Raw genomic sequence first — 22907 nt, 5'->3', positions numbered from 1 at the left:
CCCCCCTAAATTTGCCTGTCCCCCCCCCGCCCACCCCGGCCTGCCTCAGGCCTTCTCCCGTCTGGTCCCCGCCGTGCTTTCGCCCTACGCCCAGCTCTGCCCCGGGGCCCGTCCCCCCCCATCTCGCCTCACACCCCTGGGCCTGTCCTCTCCGTGTGCCCCCCCCCCCGCTGCCCCGCCGCCGCGTAGCCCGCGCGCGTGGGGGGCCGCGTCCTCGCGCCCCGCTGCGGGGCGGGGGCCCCGCCGATGGCCTCGGAGGCGGTGAAGGTGATCGTGCGCTGCCGGCCCCCGAGCGAGCGCGAGAAGGAGCTCGGCTGCAAGGTGGTGGTGCACACGGACAGCGCTCGGGGCCAGTGCTTCATCCAAAACCCCGGCGCCGCCAGCGAGCCCCCCAAGCAGTTCACCTTCGACGGGGCCTACGATCAGGAGCACAACACGGAGCAGATCTACAACGAAATCGCCTACCCGCTCGTGGAGGTGAGTGGGGCCAGGAGCACGTGCCGACGGGCTGGCACCGAGCAAGCCGGCTGCGGAGAACGTATGGCGAGACGTGAAGACGGCTTGACGCCGCTTTCCACAGAACTGCCCCTGTGGTCTGTTGTGCCTGTGTGTATTTAAGGAAAACGTGGCCTTGCTACAGTACCACCTTCCTGATGCATCTGCGTGCAGGTGGCTTGTGCTGCTCGGAGCTTTGCACTGAAGCCACTGACTCTCATAAAGCTCTGGTAGTTGTGTGGCACCTTAAGCGCACGTGTCCAAAACCATGTAGGTATTTGGGACTGGCGTTTTACACGGGTAGGCTGGAGAGAAAGAGCGATATCCCCTGCTCCACGAGGCTTAGCGACAACCCAAGGACCTAAAGGAGGGCTGGGGGAGCAGAGAGGAGCAAATGGCAGTCCAAAAGTAAGCTGTGAAATGGGGAAGAAAAGCCTTTTCCAGCAGCCAGTGAGACACAGAGGATAGGATTACATTTAAGCATATGAGATTCTTTCTAGCCAGATGTTTATATGAAAGATGAACCCCCGGCGGAGGCCCTAGGCGTGGTAGCTAAACAGAAATTTCAGTTCTCTTCTTCCTTTGCAGCAGTGGAAAATGTTGTGAGGAGGAGAAGGACAAGCAAAGACTCCTGAAGGTTTCAGGGGAAATTTTAATGTCAAGCGAGAAATCTCACAGTAGACTAAGGAATCTCAACCTGTTTTATGTAGCCTAACAAAACAAATCCTGAGAGGGGGCACGATCATTGCTTGTTAACACGTGCTAAACCAGTCAAGCAAAAGAAAAATGCTGTTGCAAGAAGTAACAGAGAGGTAACATGGCCATTGATAATTTTAAGACACAAGTTCTGGATCGTGAGGAGAACCAAGTTCTGAAACAGTTTTCCAGCAGAAGTGGAGGGATAAACAAACTTACAGAGCCTAATAGCTTTAAGGTGGATGTTGTGGAAGTGTATGATTCTTGAGAAATGCATGAAAAGAGCCTTTTAAGATGGCTGCTGTGCTTGCAGGAACTCAGTCATCCTTCCCTAACCTATGTTCCTGTTAAGATGAGACTTTTCAGCATCTCTCTCAAAGGCTTTTGTGATCAGTTAGTATCGCAAATGGGGACTTTGCTTATAAGTTTCTTACTGAAGCATTAAGAAGTCCAAATATCTTCTGTTTATATCGTGGTTCTCTGAAATAGGGAGTGATGCCTTCTTTCAGTCAGGTTTCCAAAGACTGCCCTTGAGATGGTTGATGAAATATAACATATTTATTATTTTAAGCTAGAGACCTCCCTTTTGGCCACCCTGCAATCAGCTAGCATCATAGTTGTCTCTCTAGTTCTCATAATATTTTCTGCCCTACGGCAAAAATATTCTAGTCTTCTAAGCATTGTCAGCTGGCCTTCCTGTCTGGGCCTTCTGCATTTTTTCAAACATTGCATTTTGAGAGAAAATCACCTCATTTATATGGTAACAAAACATGTATTTATTATCCTTTTCCTATCGCGTAGGAAGATTTTCTCCTGCTCTAGTTTTGTATCCTTTCATCTCTCACATTTTTTCAGTGACATGTGTAGCCAAGTCCTTGGCTTGTTCTTGTTAAGAACCCAAGGGACTTTCCACATGAATTTCAAAAAGCAGCTTAGATCTGTGGATTTCTTCCACCTCCAGGTTGCCCAGCAATTTGTTTCATGTTTACTTCCAGCTCTTCCTTTAAAAGAACTTTTATGAGATGGGAAAGAACTTGAACAACTTATTTCCAGTTGAGCACAAGATAAAGATAACGGCTTTATGGTTTTGCTCCATTTCCAGGGTGTCACTGAAGGTTACAATGGCACGATATTTGCCTATGGCCAGACTGGCAGCGGGAAGTCATTTACCATGCAGGGTATTGTGGATCCATCTACACAGAAAGGCATAATACCCAGAGCATTTGAACACATTTTTGAAAGTGTTCAGGTAGGTGTATAAAGATGTGAAAGAGATCCTGTTGTAAGATTGTGTGATACCTAAAGGATGATTTATGGTCTTCTGTAGTGGTCAGTGCCATACTGTCTGAGCCACCAGCAAGAATTTGTCCTGGTAAACCTTCTGGGAGGTAGAGGAATAATATTCCTACTATTCTCTGCCCTTCCTCCTGCCCCACCAAATCAGATAGATCTATCACAGAGCTACATGCAGTACCCTGACCTAGGTCCCGGTCAAGGTTTTGAACCAAAACACTATTTTTCCTAACCCTAAAATGATCAGCAGAGAAGCAGGCAGTGAACTGGACAAGAACATACCATGAGGAATGAGTGAGTGCTGATCGCAGTTCTGGCTGGCTGAGCATATGGGATTCAGTAGCAGGAGTGGGAACAGACTCATTTGGGACTTTGGATTGTCTTTAAAGCAGTACCATTGATTTGTTTTTCCACTTCCGGAAGTATCTCTTCAGAATCCCTGTTTTACTACCAGTAAAATTGTGTTGCATGACCACCAGGGCAAAAAGAGTTTTGATGACACCCTGTTCCTCTGAGGTTTCAGTCTTGGAGGCTAAAGTTATTGTTATGTTTTTTAACTCAGGGTGGTATAGAAGGGTATGGTATTAGTTTTGCTGCAACTGCAGCATTTAAAATACTTTGGTATAGACTCTTGAATACAGAACTATGCTAAACTAGTCCTACATACTGTGATAGATCTGTTTATTTTCACTGGACAGCAGGCCTACAATTCAGCCAAAAGGTGAGGGGATACAGAGTAAGTCACCCAGGACATCCTCTCTGATCGGTATGGCCAGTGAACTTCAGGATATATCACGTCTCAGCCTAAACCAGCAGTCTGCTTATAGTCAGATGAACTGTGCCCTAACCTTGGACTTTTTTGACTCTCACTTGGGAAATAAGTGTAAGGCTTGAAAGCTTCTGTAGCAAGTGTGTTAAACAGTTAAACCTGGGAACTAAATACCATGAAAGATTTGATGAAGTGCTGAAGAGAGGTAGGCACCCAGCTGTCACTGAGGATAAATGTGATATGCCTAGTTCCTGTAATTTTGAGAACTTTATCCTAAAATCATTCCTGTTTTGTGCAGTGTGCTGAAAATGCCAAGTTCTTGGTGAGAGCTTCTTATTTGGAGATTTACAATGAAGACATACGAGACCTTCTAGGAGCTGACACCAAGCAAAAGTTGGAGGTGAGAGACTGTAGAGTCAGTGCATCTTTATTAGGACGTGCTTTGATTGCTCAGATAATTGTTACCTTTAATACCTTACAGAAGTGCAAAACGTGCTCTGTCAGAAGTTGAGCACCAGAATATTAAGATATGGTGACAAATACAGAAGCCAAGAGGGGATTTGGAAGGACTAGGTTGAAGATTTTGTAGCAGTAGGACCAAGATCCAGTCAGACAGATGTCCTTTGTGTCCTACTTGATGGTGGCCGGTAGCAGAAGCTTAGTGGAAGTTGTGTAGAAGTCATTATTGGAGAATGATGGAATAAACTGCTCATGGGGCAATTTCTTCCTAATCTCTTTATTTTGTGGGTAATTTATGCTCTAAAGCAGCAGGATTCTGTGTCTTACAAATGTTTAATCTGATCCTTTGTAGTCATGGGGGATATCAATATCTGTTTAAAACAAAAAGGCCAGTCCCTTTTGAAAGGACAGAGCAGATATTACTTCCCACTGGAATGCTTGGGAAAGGTGGGAGTTTTCCCCAAAAGACAGGGAGGTAAACTTCACTGAAATCATAATAAAGAGAGGTGGATTTTTGTAGAATTTGCTTCTTAGTGGCTTTGCAGTTCTGCCTTTTAGCATGTATTCCAGGGGGAGACCTGCAAATCTTCTGTCCTCATTTACTTCCCTGCAGGATTGCCCTCGTAAAGAAAACCGAGGTACTAGCACCATCTGCTGCACAGAAACACTGAAATGCTAACAGACCCAGACCGCAACCCTGCACCTTACAGGGCAGATTTTTTTTTCAGGCTCCTGCCTTTAACAGAGGCAAATCCTCGTGCAGGCTGTGCTTCACTTTGCCTTCCGAGTCTGTGTCTCGTGTATGTGCTGGGGGAGAAGGGGACTTGCCATTTTCGAAGGAGCTTTCTGCAGATTCACTTCCTTTGTTCCACATCAGCAGTGACACTGGTTTCTATGACAACCACAGTTGGCACTGGGAGGGCAGGACTTGGGCAGAACAGTTTCCAGGGTAACACCCGTCACACAAGTGACAGCCGCTGGCTGTTGCTGCCTCCACTGAGTAATTAAGCGAGTCATGTCCAGCGGAGACAGAAAGACCAGGCTGACCTACTGCTTTCTTCTGTCTCCTGGAGCCTGGCCCTTTTTCTCCTCTAAAATCCCATTTCTATTTGTTTCTTTGCAGAGGTGCATTTGCTGCCTTTTAGTGTCAGTGACTTTAGCGAGTCTGAACCTCTAGCTGTGAGGCTCGCAGTCACTTCCCATGAAATGAAACTCTGTGAAGAGCGAGTCTTTCAGACCTCTGCTAGGGTAATGTCCTGGTCACTTGAAACATTTGTTATGGAGCTAAACGCTGGCCGTGTCTTCAGTTGTGTGTCTGGAGGATTGCAGAGTTCTCCCTTCCTCAGGGACTTGGCCTTTGCAGCATCCTCAAGTGCAGATGTGTCAGCCACACAGTTCTACTATAGCTTGGTCAAAAGCCATAGTGTAAGAGTGATCTGGCTATGATTCTGTAACTGGATTAATCCTGGGCTGTCACAGCTTTACATTGGTCATAGAACAAGGCTAAAGTCTTACCTAGTTTAGAGTTTTCAGCCAGCTGTGCTCTGTTCTGCACAGGTCTTTTTATAGTAAAGATTCTGTTTTACATTGCTTCTTGTAGTGCTTGCATCACTAAAGTATCTAAGGCTCTTCTCTGGAAGTCACACTGCCAAATGCAGTATCTGTTGCATATTTGATACCAAATCATGGCACCTACATCTTGATATCCCAGCTGACTTATGATAAAGATAGGGTTTTAGTTATGAACTCAAGAGATGTGGGGCATAATCATCAGCTCATTTAAAATTCCCAGTGTGGAAGGAGCTTCGGAGGTGGCTAGTGTAGGAATCTCTTGACTGTTTTGTATTTTTTATGTAGGTTTGATGGATCATTGAACACTTGGAACATTTCAATAGTTTATTAATATGCTGTACGAAAACTTTCTTCTGCACGATTGGTAATTGTTGAAAAGATGCTATTAGAACTTAATACTCTACCTCCATCCAGATGCCTGAATGAGATGTTAGAGCACCTAAAGAAAGGAACTAATCTGGAGAAAATCTATTACAGTCCTCCTGCACGTGATGGGTGTGACTTGAGGAGTTTTGTCAGTGAGATCAAGACGCCCTCTCAGAGCAGATGGGTTCAGAGAAGTACCCAGCAACAATATCCTTTATTACTGAATCTGTGCTTCAATTTTAAAAAGCGCTCTGAGATTGAAGATATATTGGAGACTTTGCTATAATAGGTCAAAATCATTCCAGTTCTTTTTAATATATGCAATTTAATAATAGGGAAGGTAGAAAGCAGCTCAGGGCAGAGAAGCTGGATTTCTTATGGCCTAGAAGATGCTGGAATCAATCAGCAAGCTCTTAACATTAATTCTTTTTGGCTGTAGAACCTTAAAGGTGGTTCTGCTTTTTTTTTTTTTTTTTTTTTTTTTTTTTTTTTTTTTTCCCTGCTTCAGAAATACCAGGCTTCTTGGTGGTAGCCCAATACAACTGCCTACTGAAATTACAGCTGGGTGATAGGGTGTGCCAAAGATGGCCACCTACTGAGCATTCCTGGCTCCCATGAAATTGTCGGAGGGTGCGGATGCTCAGCACGTTCGTGGCAGTCTTGTTATATTTTTCAATAGTTAACAGTACATTTTTGCTGTGCTGCAATTTTCACGTAAGCACATTTCCTTTCACCGTGTGCAAAATGTGTCTAGCCCTCGAGCTTCTGGACAGTTTCAGTGTGCTTTCCCAAAGTCTTGGTGTATCTTGTTATAACCTGTACTGTGTTATCCCTGTTTGCAGCTGAAGGAGCACCCAGAGAAAGGGGTGTATGTGAAGGGTCTTTCTCTGCACACAGTACATAGCGTGGTCCAGTGTGAGCGTATCATGGAGACAGGCTGGAGAAACCGCGCAGTGGGTTATACCCTAATGAATAAGGACTCTTCCCGCTCCCACTCCATCTTTACCATCAATATGGAAATCTACACTGTAGGTAGGTGCTGATTCCTGCGTCAGGCCTGGAGCAAGCAGAGCATACAAACAGCCTGTGCAATCTGGCCAGTAATCTCGTAGTAAACTAGATCATAAAAGATTTTGGATTCAGTAGAAATCAGAGTTGTGCCCTGACACTGGCAATCTTCATAATATGAAATGGCTGAGTATTCATAACTCTTTTTTCTTTGATTCTTTTGGGAGAGAAATGTCTTATGCTTGAACTGGGAACACATTTCTGTCTGCTTCTGATTCTTTAGCTTCGAAAACCTTTATTTCCAGCTCAAGGTGCTAAAAATCACAGCCCATACTTTGGGTTGGAGTTCATAAACTATAAAGTCTGGAAAAACTTGTACCGTTATCTATCTTGTTTGACCTCCTTTATAATACAAGTTGGATAATTTTGCCCTTCTTTTAGCTTAATCATAGGGCACATCATTTAAGCAAACAGCTAATCTCAGTTTAAAGATTGGAATAGGAGTCCCTTAATAATGTTTTAGTGATTATTTTTCCTTTTTCAAGTATCTCATTTTCCACTGGCTTTTTGCCATTGGAGTTTCTTTAGCTGATAAAGCTTATAAAGCTGCATCACTGGGTCTGAACTCGGACCCTGAAAGGATTATCTCTGGGAGTAAGAAAGGAATTCAATCTCCTGTATTCTGTCTAGTCCTTGACCCTGGCTAAGACTGTGAACAGCTTGGCTTCATTTTCTTCAGCTGTTTCAGTCATGGGAAATGTTACACAATGCCTTCCTAAACTGTAGTTCCAGATGTCAGTGACAGCACCTCATTTTCAGGAGCAGAAGAAGGATTATGCACCAAACATCTATTAAAAATGGTGTGTGTGAGAGATCTTTGGAATTTCTCAATTAGCACAGGTGGTGGATGCAAATCCTTGCGTTACCTGGGTCTATAAAATCCTGACTTTGGTGCTAACAAGGAAATTAAGTATTTACACTCCTCTTTTGTGTTCTTGATGGGTGCAGGGCTCTTAATCTAGCCTGTAACAGTTTAAAGCTTTCAAAACTTACGTGCTACAGAATGGCAGCACTTCCCCTGCCAGGGAGTAGTTTCACTTGCTGGCTGTAGTTTCACTTATTCATTAGCAGAGCTCTGTGTAATCCCTGGACCTAAATTCTGTCCTGGGACCCTGCATTCTGCACCTCACTGTCAGACATCAAACTCAAAATTCTTCATAAATTTCATTTGTAGTTAAAAGTGAATACAGGCAAGAGAGTGCTCCCTTATCTCTCTTAAAGTTGCATTGATTTTACCTTTTCCTCAATTTTTCAGTTTTGGTGTAGTTTAAGATTGGTTACTGATAATCCAGAGTGGCACAGGGGAAGGTGGGAAAACGTGAAGTTTTGGCAGTCAAGTGAGTGACAACTGGAATAATTGAGTAGAAAGTTTAGAGTTCTGGCACAATCTCAGTAGCTGGATGGCTCTGCTAGGATAATCATTAGTTGAAATAGTTAACCAAGTTGGTATTTATATTGTTGTCCATAGGCTTCCAGAAGATGTGCATGGAGAAGTTCAAACTTGTTTTCCAGCTGAGCCTGCAGTCCATCCCAATTTACAGGCATTTAAAGGCTCTCTTCACAGTTACATGGAATAGAATGAGTTTTACTTTAAAAAAAATTTAGATTCAGGAGCAGGATTGTGGCAAATACTGACTTCTCTGGCTATGGGTGTATGAAATGCACAAGTTACCATTTGTATTTTTAGAGTATTCAGAGTAGCAGATTTTTTACTCCTTTACATTGTGCTTGGGGATTGATTTGCTAAACAGAAAGAAGTTTTAGATTTGGCCAACACTTATGCCACCAGAAATGGCGGATGGGTTGTAAGAGAATTAGACAATAAGAGCCAAGACTTTTAGGCTGCTGCAGGCGTTTTAGCAAGAGTCCAGGGACCTTGTTACACCATGGAAACGTAACGACTGAGCTCCCTGATTGAACCAAACAGCCTCCTTGGGTAAAAGTCCTGGCATAAAACAAAACAACTCTTTTATTGCCAAGTCAGTATTTATATTGGGGGGGGAAGGAGTTAGAAAACCTGAAAGGACACTGAGAGAATGGATTCTTCAAGCTCCGTCTGCTGTTTCCCAGTTCTCCCCCATGTCTTGACATGCCAGAAACATCTGGACTGAAACAATTAGCAGTGCTTTGCTGCAAACATTAGGTTTTGCTGTTAATCTATAACTGTAACTGGAGAAATACCCTGGGGCAATGTTTTTTTTATGCTTACCTGGAAGTGTCTAACTTTTCCCCTAAGCATCAGACTATTCATTGTTCACGTTTAGGTTTTTTTTCACAGCCATAATGTTTAACACTGACTAAGTTCAAGGTTAGGTATTGTAAAAGTCAGTGGGATGTCTGCAAAAGGACTGACTCGGTTGAAACCTTGCTGCACCCTGGTGTGAACCTGTGCTTTCAGTGTTAAAGGAGGTCTTCCCTTCAAGATGTGTTGCAATTGCAAGGAATGATTGGGGCAGGGATATGCAACAGCGTGGTCTAGTGCTTAGGAGGATAGTCCATGATTTGGAAAGGTGTGTCCAACTCTGCCCATGAACTTCCCGCGTGAAGCTGGGAAAGTTCAGTGTCTCAAGTCCTCAGCCTGGCAGCTGCAAAATGGGGAAATGGCTCTGTTGCCTCGGTGGAGAGGGTAAGGATGTCAGAGTGCGAGGTGAGCTGGGCAAGGCTGGCCTTCGAAACTCAGGGCTGCTTAAAGCAACTGGATGCAATATGTCTTAGTCACAGGAGATTTGTATCATCATGTTGCCTGGAAATCTTGCCTGGAAATGTAGGCCAGGAATTAGGTATTATTACTTGCATGAGGTGTGCTTCTAGATAGCTGGGAGCTAGCTGTTAACTTCAGCTCGTTTCTTCCTTTACAGGTACGATGAGAAGGGCACCAGCTCAGTGAGGAGATCTGGCCCCTCATCTGGGCCGAGTTCAGTCCTGAATTTTACAAATTTTCTTATTTTTTGCATATGTTCCCTCATTTTACTTTCTCATTGAGAACATTGTGAATTGAGGAGGAACAGATGCTGCTGAGCATGCCTATGTGCTGAGTCACTGCACTGTTTTAGAGCTGTCTGGACAAGGCGGGAGATGTGCCTTGCTTCTTGAATGTTTGTGCTGTCTTGGGACAGAAAGCCAGATGGTGGTCCTTGATGGTATTTGGATCTCTTGATAAGATGTGCTTTTTCTTTTGAAGCACAGTAGGAAACTACTTGAACATCTCCCCTGATTAGGGAAGATCTTGAGAAAAGCTGTAGTTTGGAAAGTCATGGAAATAGTTCCACACTCTTAGTGGTTCCTCCAGCACTTCCACAGTAGTCTCTAGAACTAACTTTCCTGTCTTTCTCTCCATGTCATGAAGGCATTCAGAGAGCTCGCTCTTTGGTCTGTACTCTCCATTTAGCCTTGCTCCAGTTGCTGCCTATTGAGTCCCATTATCACTCCCATGCTCCTTCCTGTCTTTCTCTCCAGTTGTCAGTCATCGTTTAACTTCATGAAATAATCTGGGGAGGAAAGAAGTTACGGAATTCATGGTCTGATCTTGTTACTTGTAGAGGCCTTTGCCTAAAATTTTAAACACACTCAGCTGCTAGGGAAGTCTGTGGAGCTTGTGTGTCTTCACGGCTCAGTGAGATAGTAATGGTTATGATTTTTTACAGCATCCTCTAGAAATGCAGGATCTGGTTCAGGAAAGCACTAAAATGTATAGTTCTAAAATTAAGTAGGTATTTACTTAAGGGAACCAGGGCCCAAATGCAAACAAAGACTGGGGCTTGAACTGAAATATGGTGCCAAAAGAAGTTTTTGTTTTTAAGAGGCTGCTTTGTAAGAAGACCCTAACCCCAAATTATTTTCTTGCAGATGAGAGAGGGCAGGATCACCTTAGGGCTGCAAAACTCAATTTAGTGGATCTGGCGGGAAGTGAGAGGCAGTCAAAAACTGGAGCCACAGGGGAACGGCTCAAAGAGGCCACCAAAATCAACCTGTCTCTCTCAGCTCTGGGCAATGTCATCTCAGCCCTGGTTGATGGCCGGTGTAAACACATCCCCTATCGAGACTCAAAGCTGACAAGGCTGCTGCAAGACTCCCTTGGAGGTAACACCAAGACCTTGATGGTAGCGTGCTTATCTCCGGCTGATAACAACTATGATGAAACTCTCAGCACTTTGCGCTATGCGAATCGAGCGAAGAACATCAAGAACAAGCCTTGTATCAATGAGGACCCCAAGGATGCTCTGTTGAGGGAGTATCAGGAGGAGATTAAGAAGCTGAAGGCCATTTTAGCTGAGCAGATGAGCACGAATACCTTGCCAGGTAAGAGAGCCCTCAGTAGCTCCACAGATGTTTTACCTTTCACAGAACAATGAACTTTTATACATAAAATGCTCATTGGATTTCACATCAACCTTTCCCTTACCTGTTGGGATGAGCTCTCCTCCGTTCTGCTAATGTGCTTGTTCTTCACTGTTGTCAAATCGACCTTATTCCACAGTGAAAAGATCATCTCAATTATCCCTTATTTTCCCTTGTTTTCAGTAATGACAAATTCTATTTAAAAAGCTGACACAATTCAAATCCTCAGTTCTTCTTGGTCATTCTAGCTTGGATTTGATCAGTCACAGAAGAGAGGTTACAGCTGGCAGAACAAAGACAAGCTGCTAAAAAAAAAATAATGTAAAATTCCTTGTTAAATATTATTTTTTTTTCAAAATTAGCATTCAGCCCTTGTTCTCCTAAGCTGTGAATTTTTGACTCTACAAGAAAAGTTTTGCCCTGCTACCAGCATTTGCTTACAGAGAAGCCCTGTGCTCTATTTGAAGCTTCTGTACAGCCTCAACACTCTCAACTCACTCAGTCTTTGCTATGAAGTAGGGATAGGAAATGTGGGACAAATGGGAAAGAGCAGTCTTTAGGGAGCTGATCACCTTTTGAGATTTATACTCTTCCACTGAAAGATGCGCATTTTTCAGGATAAGACTGTAAAATCTTTTTTTCCCTCTCCTTTCTTGCACCTTTCATCTCCTTCCAAATCAGTTACCATATCCCTGGAAACAAGTCTCCTGTTCTGTGAAATAGATTAAATTTATATTCACTTTCATATACCTAAAGCTTAAATGTCTACTCCTCTGCTCGGCAGTATCTCCTTTCTGCACACACCTATGGAGTCCCAGGCCAGTGGGCGTTTTGGCAGCACAGATGCTGGCACGCAAGCACAGTTTAAAGGAGCACGTGGATTGAGATATTCTTTGTTCTGTTTCCAGGCATTCTACGGATAATCCCACCCAGTAATTGTGACTGATTTTTATTTCTGCTTTGCTTTGCAGGGCTTTTACCTGCTGAGACTATTCACATGGAAATGAAGCCAGATCCCCTCCTTGAATCCCAGTTAGATGTTGAAGCAGAGAAACAGCTGATCAGACAAGTAAGTCAGGAAGGGGGTATTCATGCTGTCTTCTACTGATGCTCATAGGTTTTTGTAATACTCATTACAGATATAATGCAGGGGTCTTTGGTGTAGCCTTCTCAGTCTCTATGTATTTTTTGGTCCTTGGACTTCTGCTATGGACAGAGATGAATTGGAGGGGATTCCCAAGAAGGCTTTTTGAAGAACATGTAACAAGAGGAGGAAAGTATGTGTGAAACTTAGATTTGCTCTGTCAAAGGAGGGAGAAATATGCAGGAAAAGCGGTAGATAACAATGTTAGTAACAGTAGAAGGATGAAGAAAACGAGGAAGGAGAGATGGATCCAGGAGGAAGAAAGAGGTGCTGAGAAGACAAAGAGAATAGACTAGAAGGGAATAAACTTTTTCCATGCTCTTTAAAAAGTTCTTTCCAGGGCACCACACATGCCCCAAATGATCATTTTCTGTGGATAAATGAAAGATGGCAGTTCTAGGGCTAACAAGTCACCTCTCCTCTGTCACTGTATCCACCTAAATCACAGAAAAAATGTCCGTTCATAGAAGACAGTTAAGTTTTATTGTCGTGGACACAGGATGTGACCTATAATGCTTGTGTGCAGTCAGGAGCAGGGGTGTTGCATCAGGCTCTCTGCTGTGCCTTTCAGGAGTATGAACTGAAGCTGGCCTTGCTAAAAGCAGACTACGAAGCAGAGCAGGAGTCCCGTGCCCGCCTTGAAGAGGACATCAGTAGCTTGAGGAATTCCTACGATCACAAGCTGTCCACTCTAGAAGAGAACCTGAGGAAGGAAGCAGGTGTGGATGAGGCAGATGGAGGGTGCTAGTGTGAGCCCAGTACAGGATGAAGGTTCCCTGGTGCTGGTAATGAACTGGAGGGTTGCCTTTAGGCATGTGTGGAAACAGATGTTTTGTTGCAAAGTCAGATTTGTGGCAGCTGCTGCAACATCTGAAGTGGCAGGAAGGACAACTGCAGTAAGTGCTGCCTAGCAGCAGTCCCTGCTTTCATCCCTCCTGTCCTTTATCAATAGCAGAAGCATTAAGTCTGGCTCTCCTGGGCCCTTCTTAAGACTCTCCATCCCAGCTTTGTCTCTTTCCCCCACCTCTTTCCTGGGTCAGGACCAGCCTGTTCCTACCCTGCGAGCCCTGAGGCAATTAAATGCAACTTTGCATGTGTAGCCATGAGTTTCCTCTGACTTACAGAGCCTAGAACAGAAGTTTGAATTGCAGAGATGACTGGTCTTAGCAGGCAGTGCTCTGTCTTGATCTGATTGGTTTTGCACAACTCACATGCCCAAGACGAGGGCGGCTGCGGCAGTCTCTTCGGTTGCATGCAAATTTGATGCAGCCCTTGGTCTCCTGGTGAATTATCAACACCATTGCTTTGCTGGAGGGCAGATATTCCTCTCTCGCACCTATAAATTGTGGCCAGCTGTCATCTTCATTACTGCTTTTCATTTACGCTTCTATAGTGCCTTAGAGCATGTTTTTTAATGTGCTTATTCATCACTTAATGCTCAATATTAATTATTGAACCTATAATACAAATTTTTGATGCTGTCGTTTCCTAAAGTGAGAGGTTGCTTTTTCCTCTGATTACAAACGTGTGCCTCTCAGCACTCTGAAATAGATTATTTTCATGTGAACAGGAGGATCCAAGCTCTCCCAACCTTGTAAGATGTATATTACTCATTTGATATGGCTTCTGGGTCTCTGATGGTTTTTACTGACCAGGTAAATAATGGGGCATTCCTCCCAGATACATAGCTTTTAGCTTTCGGTGAAGATTTTGTGATGTTTCTACAAATTTATGTTCTAGTTCTGCAGAGCTCATCATTTATATTCTGTATATTTCCTCTTTTGTTCCTCAGAAGTTGTCATGAGGACTGAAACTACTCCTGGTGAGACACCTTTGCCTGGAGATGCTGTTGTTGCAGCAGATGAAGAACCAACGTCAGCCAAGGTACCCTTTGGGCTAGTTCTCACTCTTGGGTTGAAAAAACTTTCCTGCTTGTCATTAGCATCTGTTGGTTATTCACAAATCTGATTAAGTGTATTGTTATCTATTTTTGCTACGTCTACCTCTGGGGCAGGGCCTAACACCTGTTAAACATGCACAGCAGCACATTTAGGGCAGAAAATGAGAAATATAACCAAAGAGCAAAGAGGAAAGTACTTTTCCTGGTGCGTAAACCTCATCCTACTTAATCACAGAAGGCTGAAGACAGCATGGTAGTTCTGGCGACTCAGGTGCCTGGGAGGGACAGTAATGCAGCGCTCCTCATTCCCTGGGCAATGAGCAGTCCTTGAGATGGTAGCGTAGTGCTTCAGCTATCCCAGTACTGACAGTGCATCTTTTCAGAGCTGCAGTCTTTGGTTTCCTTTTGTCCTCAGGACCCAACAGAGCCTCAGGCAGCTCAAGACACTGGCAGTAGGACCAGGGAGAGTGCTGGAGCAGAGGTGGCTGTCACTGCTGAAAGGATTTCAATGCCTGTAGACCAGCAGCAGGTGCTTGCCAGGTCAGTGACTGTACAAGATACCTCTGGACCTGTTAACTGTCTCCTGTGTATTGTGCACAGCACACAAAGGAAGAAGCAATCCTGTTCTTGCCTAATATTACTACTGTTGAGCTTCAGCTCTGTGTTCAGTGCACAACAAAATCAGGCAGATGTCTGTTCTTCATCACAACATTAACTCTGTCCTGTTTGAGTAGGAAATAACTGGTAGCTGATGCCAAGTGCCAGAACTACGAGAGAGAAAGTCCTGAGGTGTGACAGGAGATGTGGATGCAAGAAAGCACATGCTTTCCAGATAACTGATTCAGACCCTGCCTAGGAGATCACTTTTTGCCTCTAACTCATGGATGTGGCAGTATTTGCAAGACTTCAGCCAGAACTGGCATCAAAATTGCCTGAGAACCAAATTTTAGGGGCAGTGTTAGGTCCAGGGTCTGGATCACATGACTGGGATGTGAGGGGTGCAGATTCAAGGCTTGTGCTTGGCCTGTCTCAGATGTGTCCTGCCCTGGTTTTCCTCTAGCTGAGAGATGTCTTGACTGAGGATTCCTGTAGCCAGAGGACAACACAGCACATTGAAACAAATGGGGTTTAGGTCTGTTTTGCAAGTCTGTTCTTTGTATATACTAGAAGCAAATTCTGCTGATTTCTTTTTTACCCTGATGTGTGGGATTATATTTAAATTAGAAATACTTAACATAAAATACCATATTGTAGATCATACAGTTGCATTCTGAAAAGTTCCATGTTCTTTATCTACTCTTCTAGCTTTACTGTGAGCTCTTACAGAGCATGCTTGTTCTTTTGAGCTTCTCCTAGCTGAAAAAAGAGCTATTAAGAAATACAGATTAGCACAGTCTGTAATTTGCAGGCCAGTCTCTCTGTTAATGGAGATGGCTCTAAAGAAGCCATTCATTTTGATTATATCAAATTTTAACAGTGCTATTGCAGAGTTCCTTTTTGTAACAAACAAAGACAAAATACTCTCCCAATTACATTGTTAAAATCAAATTTTTTGCAGATTAGGCAGGATGTTTTGGCTCCACAGGCATGGGATTTTCAAAGCCTTTTTTTTAAAAGCTTTCCACATCAGGATGGCCGAGATCTCTGATACTCAGCAAAGCAGGATTCAGTTGCACATTCAGCAAAAGATACTGAAGGCTACTTGGAAAGTGCAGTAAAGTAGAAGAACAAGTCATCTCTGGAGGATACCTGAGCTCTTTAGGGGTGGGTTTGAAGATAATTAAGAGGATATTATCTGTGTAGGTTTCACCAGCAGTGGGATTTTTTTTTCCAATTTCAATCAGTGTTGCCAACCTGAGATATCTTCTCTGCTGCAGATCCCAGTGCAGACAAAGAAAATAGCTCTGAATTACAGCATGCCTTGTCTGAATAGGTGTGAACCAAGTCAGGAAAAATGGTGGCCTACAGTTGTTTGTTGCATGTGCATCAGTGCAATGGTATAAGGGGTGAGCAACACGGTATTCGAAATCCTCAGCTCAGCCAGGCATTAGAGGAAGACTGCCATATTCCAAAGGCAGCAATAACTTTACATGATCTGTGTGTGAGTTGGGAGGGGAACAGATTTTCTCTCAAGCGTGCAAAATGTCTAGAAACAGATTGCTCCCTCAGGATGTGCGGCTGCCAGCTTGTCCTGTGACTCACAGAAGGACACTTGGTCTTAGCGCTTTGTCAAATATTTATTTGCCTTCCAGAAGTTTTTCCACAGGCATTAAGATCAGCAGGGCTACATCAGTGTTGTTGCTCTTAAAAGGCAGATGAAGGCACCTTAAAGAATGGTAGTATGTTCCCTGGACTGGTTTCAAGAGCGACATTGCTGCGTTTAGTCTGACGGTAGCTTAGTGCTTGCGCCGCCTCACTGTATAAGGGTCGCCTGACCTCAGGCTGCCTACAAATCTCGCTGCCCTCGAAGGGCCCTTTGGTTGTCTCATCATGCGACAGCGCTGTGAGAACAGGTAGGAGCCCCAGCTCCTTCAAAGCTTTCGTTACAGCTGCGTTAGAGCGCAGAGAGCCATGAAGTGTGGACATGAGATGAGCCCCATTTCAAATATGGGCCTGTGCCTGCACTCAAGCAGCAATGCTGAGGTAACCCAAGTCATCAAACCCTTGCTGATGGTGCTCAAGTAGAGAAATTGTGCTCTTGCTTCCAGCAATACTGCTCCCCTATCCACCGCTTAAAATATTTCTTTGCATTTCACCTTAATTTTAGCACCTTCTGTGCTTGCTTTGAGAGCCTTTCAAAACAAGAAAGAAGAACTGAAATATGCGTTACACCAAACGGTGTTTTTAACAGAATTCTGTGAGTGTAGATAGATTTCCAGACATACTTGGATGACAAAAGTGCTCAGAGTAACAGGCTGTTTGGCTTGGGTCCACATCAGTATTTATGACAAAGTGTTATTAAAAGTGGAATTTGCCGTCACTACTCAGGTCAGCAAATCTCCGAGGAAATGACTTCTTCTGTATTGCATCTTTCCAAATGTCATTCAGGTAGGGGGGTATATACCATTTGCAGTTGTACATATGTTTCTTTGCACTGCTGGTCTGAGAGAACTATTTGCCTTTCCCAGGCTGCAGATGCTAGAACAACAGGTGGTAGGAGGAGAACAGGCTAAAAACAAGGACCTTAAAGAAAAGCATAAACGCCGGAAAAAGTATGCAGACGAGCGTAGGATGCAGCTGGTGGCCGCGCTGCAGAACTCTAACGAGGACAGCAGTGACTGGGTTCTGCTTAATGTCTACGACTCCATCCAGGAAGAGGTTCGAGCCAAGAGCAAACTTCTGGAGAAGATGCAGAAAAAGGTAAACCTGCAAAAGTAGCTTTCTGCTATTCCCGCCTAATTTAGGGAACATTCAGTGCAGTTATTCTCAAGATGGCTTTTTATGTATTTATTTTTTATTCAACATATCCTCGCCTGTCTTTCCTCCTCTGCTTTCATCTTCTTTACATTTACATTTCCGTGTAGGCAGTCTGTCTAGAGAATGACTCTGGCTGTGTCTAATATTTCTTATATGTGCCTGCATTATTACCCTTAAGGTTTCTTGCATGCTTTCTTATAAAATATTTGCTGTAGCATCACTCACAGTGGTGAAGCAAGTTTTTTGCTGTCTCCAGCTTTCTCAAAGCCTTACCTGACCATTTTCAACTTTATTGTGTAAGAAGTTGGCTGTGTGAACATGTCTGTTTATGGGAGAGGATGCGACTCCCTCTGCTGGCATACGCAAGCTATTACCTGGCTCCCACATTCGCAGTGGCACCAGTTCAAGCATGTGCCCTTGATACTGATCATTCTGGATACTACACTTGTGGTTCAGGAAGAAATTAGACCCTGCAAAGTTTTCGGGAGGAAAGGAAAAATTGTAAAAGTAACACCATGCTCCTAAATTGTAGGTGCAGTTGAAAATAAGTTTTGCTCTGTAGGTGGGAGGCAGAACTATCAGAAGAGCTTCAAAAAATATGTGTGTGTGCACACTGCCCTAAATCTTTGTGTTAGGACTTATATAGGCATTTAGATTATTGAGGAATATGTCACCTTTTTTTCATCTGAGTTAGAGATTTCCAAGAGTTTATTACTGGACTTACTAGCAAAATTTACTTAGCTCTGTTTGAAGACTTAGTATTCAGAAGAAGATGTGAGAACCTTTCAATAAAACAGACATGGAATGATTTCTCCAGATAGACATTATCCTAATTCTTAATTAGAAATTAGAGATCTTCTGAACATTGAAACTTATGTTTTTAAAAACGTACTAACTGTATGCGTTCTCATTAACCTTATAATCTTTTGAACGTTAATATGCTGGCTTCAGCTGATTCTAAATCCACATCATGAAATAGTATATGTCCTTGTAGCATTTTTGAGTTTTCCACCATACTTTTCTGTAAGTGCTTCCTCATATTTGCATAATGGGACAGTGAAAGTAAAAATTGCTGATCCACTTTCTCAAGCTGTTCATTATTTCTTATGCTTCTATCACATCTCTTTAATAGTCTTCATAGTAAACTGAATGAGTTCCATTTCTCTGCCTGACAAACTTCCATGCTCATAGTCATCAGTGGGCCTCTCTCCATTATAATCCCAACTAACCGTTTTGTTTTTATGACCCAGCTGCGGGCTGCTGAGACGGAGATCAAAGATTTGCAGTCAGAATTTGAGCTGGAAAAGATTGATTACCTTGGTACTATCCGCCGACTGGAGCGAGACTTGATGCTCTTCCAACAGCTGCTAGATCGGGTGCAGTCCCTCGTCCGGCGTGACTGTAACTACAGCAATCTGGATAAGATCAAGCGTGAGTGCATCTGGGATGAGGAGGCTGGCTGCTGGAAAATTCCAGAGCCTGTCATTCAAAAAACCAGCCTTCCTGCAGGTAAGAGGAGCATCTCGACTCTGCTGCCATCACATGGCTTTTTCCCAGCTCATTTGCACGTCAGCATGCTGTTTATCACATTTAGGCTGCACTCACTTGTAAAATCTTGCATGTACAGCATAGATTGGAGTCTTTCTGGAAAGTATGAATAATATCCTCGTTTAATGAGGACAAAGCTTTCTCTGTGTGGGTCTACACAATGTGTGATTATAAACTGGAGAGCAAGCAGGCACAGGATTCCCTGCTAAGCCATGTATATTCAGTATTGCAGGTCTATGCGTGCCTTCTGTGGAGACTGAAATACCAGTTAGTACTTAAAATAAATATGATGCCCTTTTAAAGCTGTTCATCCTAGGATCTTAAAGCACTTTATGCCATTAATGAGTAAGCCCAGCAGCCCCTCTAGGTGTGGTATGATAAGACTTGTTTCAAAGCTTGAGAAGCTAAGGCAAGGAAACATCTTGATTTCAGCTAGGTGGCTTTCCTGAAGTTTCACAGTGACATTTTGTCAACTGAGAATTAGAATTCAGGGTCCTTGTGCTCTTCATGTGATTCCCACCTGCTTAGGAGGTGCCTTAGCCAGAGAGGTGTGTTGCCTTCCCTGTGAGACTTCCCTCCAAGCATTGGTGAACTTGCATGTTACTGCTTTAGCTGATACATATCCTGTACCAGTCCTTGGATATAAATCACAGTAAGGGTCCTTGAAGTGTCTCTGTTACCAAATGAACAGCGGTGGGGATCAAGCACAGTCGTGGGTGTAATTGTTTTAGAAATGATGGCCCTAATGTTTGTGTTTTTTCATAGCAGTTTCATCACTGCCACAGGCAAAACCTGCCAGAAAGAGCCCTTCAGCTGAGAGTGGAGAACTGCTAATGGTAAATTCTATTTCTTTTCCTCCTGAGGTACTGAAAAATCTTGCTGAGAAGTCTGTGTGGTACACAGCTGTTCACTCTGGCTGCTGTGGGCAAAGTGTTAAACGCCCAGGCAGTCATACATAGTCGGTGTCAGTCAGTAGGATTACAGCAAAGGACGCTTGAAGATGCGTGTAAAGCAGAGTAAATGGGGAAGTAGAGAACTAGAGGGACAGTTTGGTGGCCAAAGCAATACAGAGGCTTATTTAGCTTGAGCTGAGCATGCTGGTGGTTCGGGTCCAGCATGGCAGTGGAGAGACCAGCCTGCCTGTGAGCAGGCAGAGCATGTGTGGCCCTTGTAGGCTGGGACCTCAGTTTTCCTCTGAGAGCTGTATTCACTTACCAGGGAGCTCGTTCACTTTTAGTTCTCCTCAAACAACAAGAGCCTGATTTGGGATGATTCTGTTCCTGGCCTTTCCAGTGTAATAGAGTTGCTTTTATCATTATAACTCAGTGTGGCTCACAGCTCCTGGATAGGTTTGCAATATTTGTCCCAAACCAGGCTAGACCATACCCCTCCTATGAGGATTTATTTGTGTTACTGTATCCAAGAACTTGTTTGTATCTCAGGTTATGGTACTTGGCTGTATTTCTAAGCCTTAATCTGTGATACTCGTCTGCGTAAGAGCTAGTGCCGATGATGGTGTTTTCTGATTGCAGCAAGAGGAGGACCGCTACAAGCTGATGTTGAACAGGAGTGATAGCGAGAACATTGCCAGTAACTACTTCCGCTCCAAGCGAACCAGTCAGATTCTTAATGCCGACCCAATGAAGAACAGAGGTAAGTGGGTCTCTGTGGTCTTTTGTCCAATATATTGGTGCTGTTCATTTTAATTTTTCAGGAGTAAATTTTCTGGGCTGCTGAATTTTTGGGAGCACTCCAAAATACTTACATCCATACATAAAAAAATCCATACATACAAAATCCATACATCCTTAGCCTGTACGTCATTCTGCTTCAGTTGGCTATAGATGTAGTCCTCTTGTTCCCCCTTGATAGATGTGGAAAAACTCAGATTAGGAATACGTACGTAAACGTGAACCTCTGAAAACACAGTCACTGGTGCACACAGCTCCCTTGAACTTAACAGAAATACCTTGCAGAATGAGGCTGTGGTTTTAATTAAAAACTTGTATTCTGCAGAACTGTAGACCTTTGCTATACCAGGCCACAAAATAAATGTTGCTGATTAGCAAGACATATAAAATACTTCCTCCTCTGGCTACTGGCTATGGCGTCTCCTAGATAAATATGACAAAAAGCAGTCCTTTCAAAATAGCAGGGTTAAGTGGCATGGATTTACTGTGTCTGTGTTGGTTGTCAAGACCACCTGACTGGAGAACAAAATCTACCCTACCACTAACTCCTTTTTCCATGGCAGCTTCAGCGAGCAGGTCAGAACCTGCCTGGGGTATACAGATGCCCATCTTGCCCTTGAGAACCTACCTTGATGCGTTTGATACGCAACACGGAGAACGTTGCTGTGAATAAATAACTCCTGCCGCTGCTCTCAGTGGTGCCTGTCCCTGTGGCATCTGAGGGCTTCAATTACAGAGAATAAACAAAGCCAGAACTAAACAAAGCACTTATCAGTGTTTAAACAAACTAAATGAGGGTGGCGGTGTGCTGAGAAGGTCATGATGTCTTTCCCAGAATGTGGAGATCAAGTCAGCAAAGCGGGCATGAGGCAGCACGCCGTTCAGCAGTCAGGTGGCAGCGCGGCGGAGTCGGTGGCTGACTAGGAATTCGGTGTTCATTAACTTGTGGAAATCAAACATGGGAGTTTCTGCCCTTTTATTAAAAATCACAGCTGAAGTCTGAATGGAGCGGGGAACGTGGAAATGCATCTCTATAGCGGAACAGATTAAATAGGTAATGACGGCCTGTTCCTTTCCTTTCCAGCTCACCATAATGCCGCCTCTGGCCTGAACGTCCCTTTGAACAACACCAGCACCTCCAGCATGGCATCAGCCCCACCGGCACCGGCTCTAGAGATGCCCCAGCCGCGTCCTTTCCGCCTCGAGTCGCTCGACTTCACCACGCCGTCCGCCAAAACCAAGCGTAAGAAGGGCAAAGTCGGCTTTAGCAATGACCCTCTCTGACTGCAGTCGCTCTAAGTAGACCTAAGCCCCCTGACCAGTGGCTTTTTGGAGGTTTTTGACCCTTGTGATCACGGCCACTTTTTGCAGCGAGCCCTGTCTGGGGTTTCAGTAGACACCTGGTTGTCGGTGGCAGCAGCCCTCTGGGAGGGACGCTCCTACCTTGCTTTTTAAGGACAGTGGGAAGAGCCGAACCTGTTTCCAGGAGTTTTAATTCCGTACCGACAACTCCAGGTTCGTATGAGGGCCGGCAAGTTTCTCCGTGCCCTACGTGGAGCCCCTGCCCGGTGTGCACGTGTCGCCCCCTTTTCCATCTTTGCGGTGAGGGACATCAACCTGCCCTGCTTCCCTTTCCCGAGCTGCCCTACGGAAACCTTCCTGTGAAGGGAAGAAACCCTACAGCCGACCACCTCCCTCTGTAGTTCCCTTTTCAGTGTCACCTTCACGCCACGTTCGGGCCCTGTACGGAATTTCCCGCTCTTGCCCTGCGTTGTAATAAAAGTTTCTGCCACCACTGCCCTTTCGCAGTTATTTTGCTGAGCATCGGCTGCCTCCTGCGGAGGGGAGGGCAGCGGGCAGGAGGGGAGGGCGCAGCCCCGCGCGCCCTGCCCGAGCAGCCGCCGCTGCTTTTGCTCTCGGAAACCACGGTTTTCGCTCTTACGACCTCAATAAACGGCATTTTCGCGCCACCCCTGGCTCTCTCTCTACCCCCGACCGCTGCAGCTTGGCAGAGAGGGCGCAGAGGCCCAGGCTGGGGGCCCGGCAGGCGGCGGGGCCGGGCCGGGCCGCCGCCATCATCACCCCGCGCAGCCCTGGCGCCGTCGCCCACCTGGTGGCGCTACGGTGGCCGGGACGGGATCTCCTTCCGCC

General features: G+C 44.6%; 1 protein-coding gene across 2 annotated transcripts; it reads left to right on the top strand.

Moving 5' to 3' along the window:
- Positions 1-208: 208 nt before the first annotated feature.
- KIF17 (kinesin family member 17) lies at positions 209-22543 on the top strand. Of its 2 annotated transcripts, none has more exons than XM_062593348.1 (14): positions 209-477; positions 2294-2440; positions 3552-3653; positions 6493-6682; positions 10565-11017; positions 12028-12125; positions 12772-12919; positions 13993-14084; positions 14516-14640; positions 17229-17460; positions 18768-19026; positions 19834-19901; positions 20598-20718; positions 21841-22543. In XM_062593348.1, exons 1-14 carry the CDS (start codon positions 247-249, stop codon positions 22038-22040), a joined length of 2466 nt encoding a protein of 821 aa, XP_062449332.1. In that variant the 5' UTR covers positions 209-246; the 3' UTR covers positions 22041-22543. The 2 variants fall into 2 exon arrangements, with proteins under 2 accessions (XP_062449332.1, XP_062449331.1); XM_062593347.1 differs by having other exon boundaries at positions 19831-19901.
- The last annotated feature ends 364 nt before the right edge of the window (positions 22544-22907 follow it).

The sequence above is a fragment of the Rhea pennata genome, chromosome 22 (genome assembly GCF_028389875.1).
Source record: "Rhea pennata isolate bPtePen1 chromosome 22, bPtePen1.pri, whole genome shotgun sequence".
Lineage (NCBI taxonomy): Eukaryota > Metazoa > Chordata > Aves > Rheiformes > Rheidae > Rhea > Rhea pennata.
The sequence above is the reverse complement of the archived record's forward strand: the minus strand, read 5'-3'. Positions and strand labels throughout refer to the sequence as shown.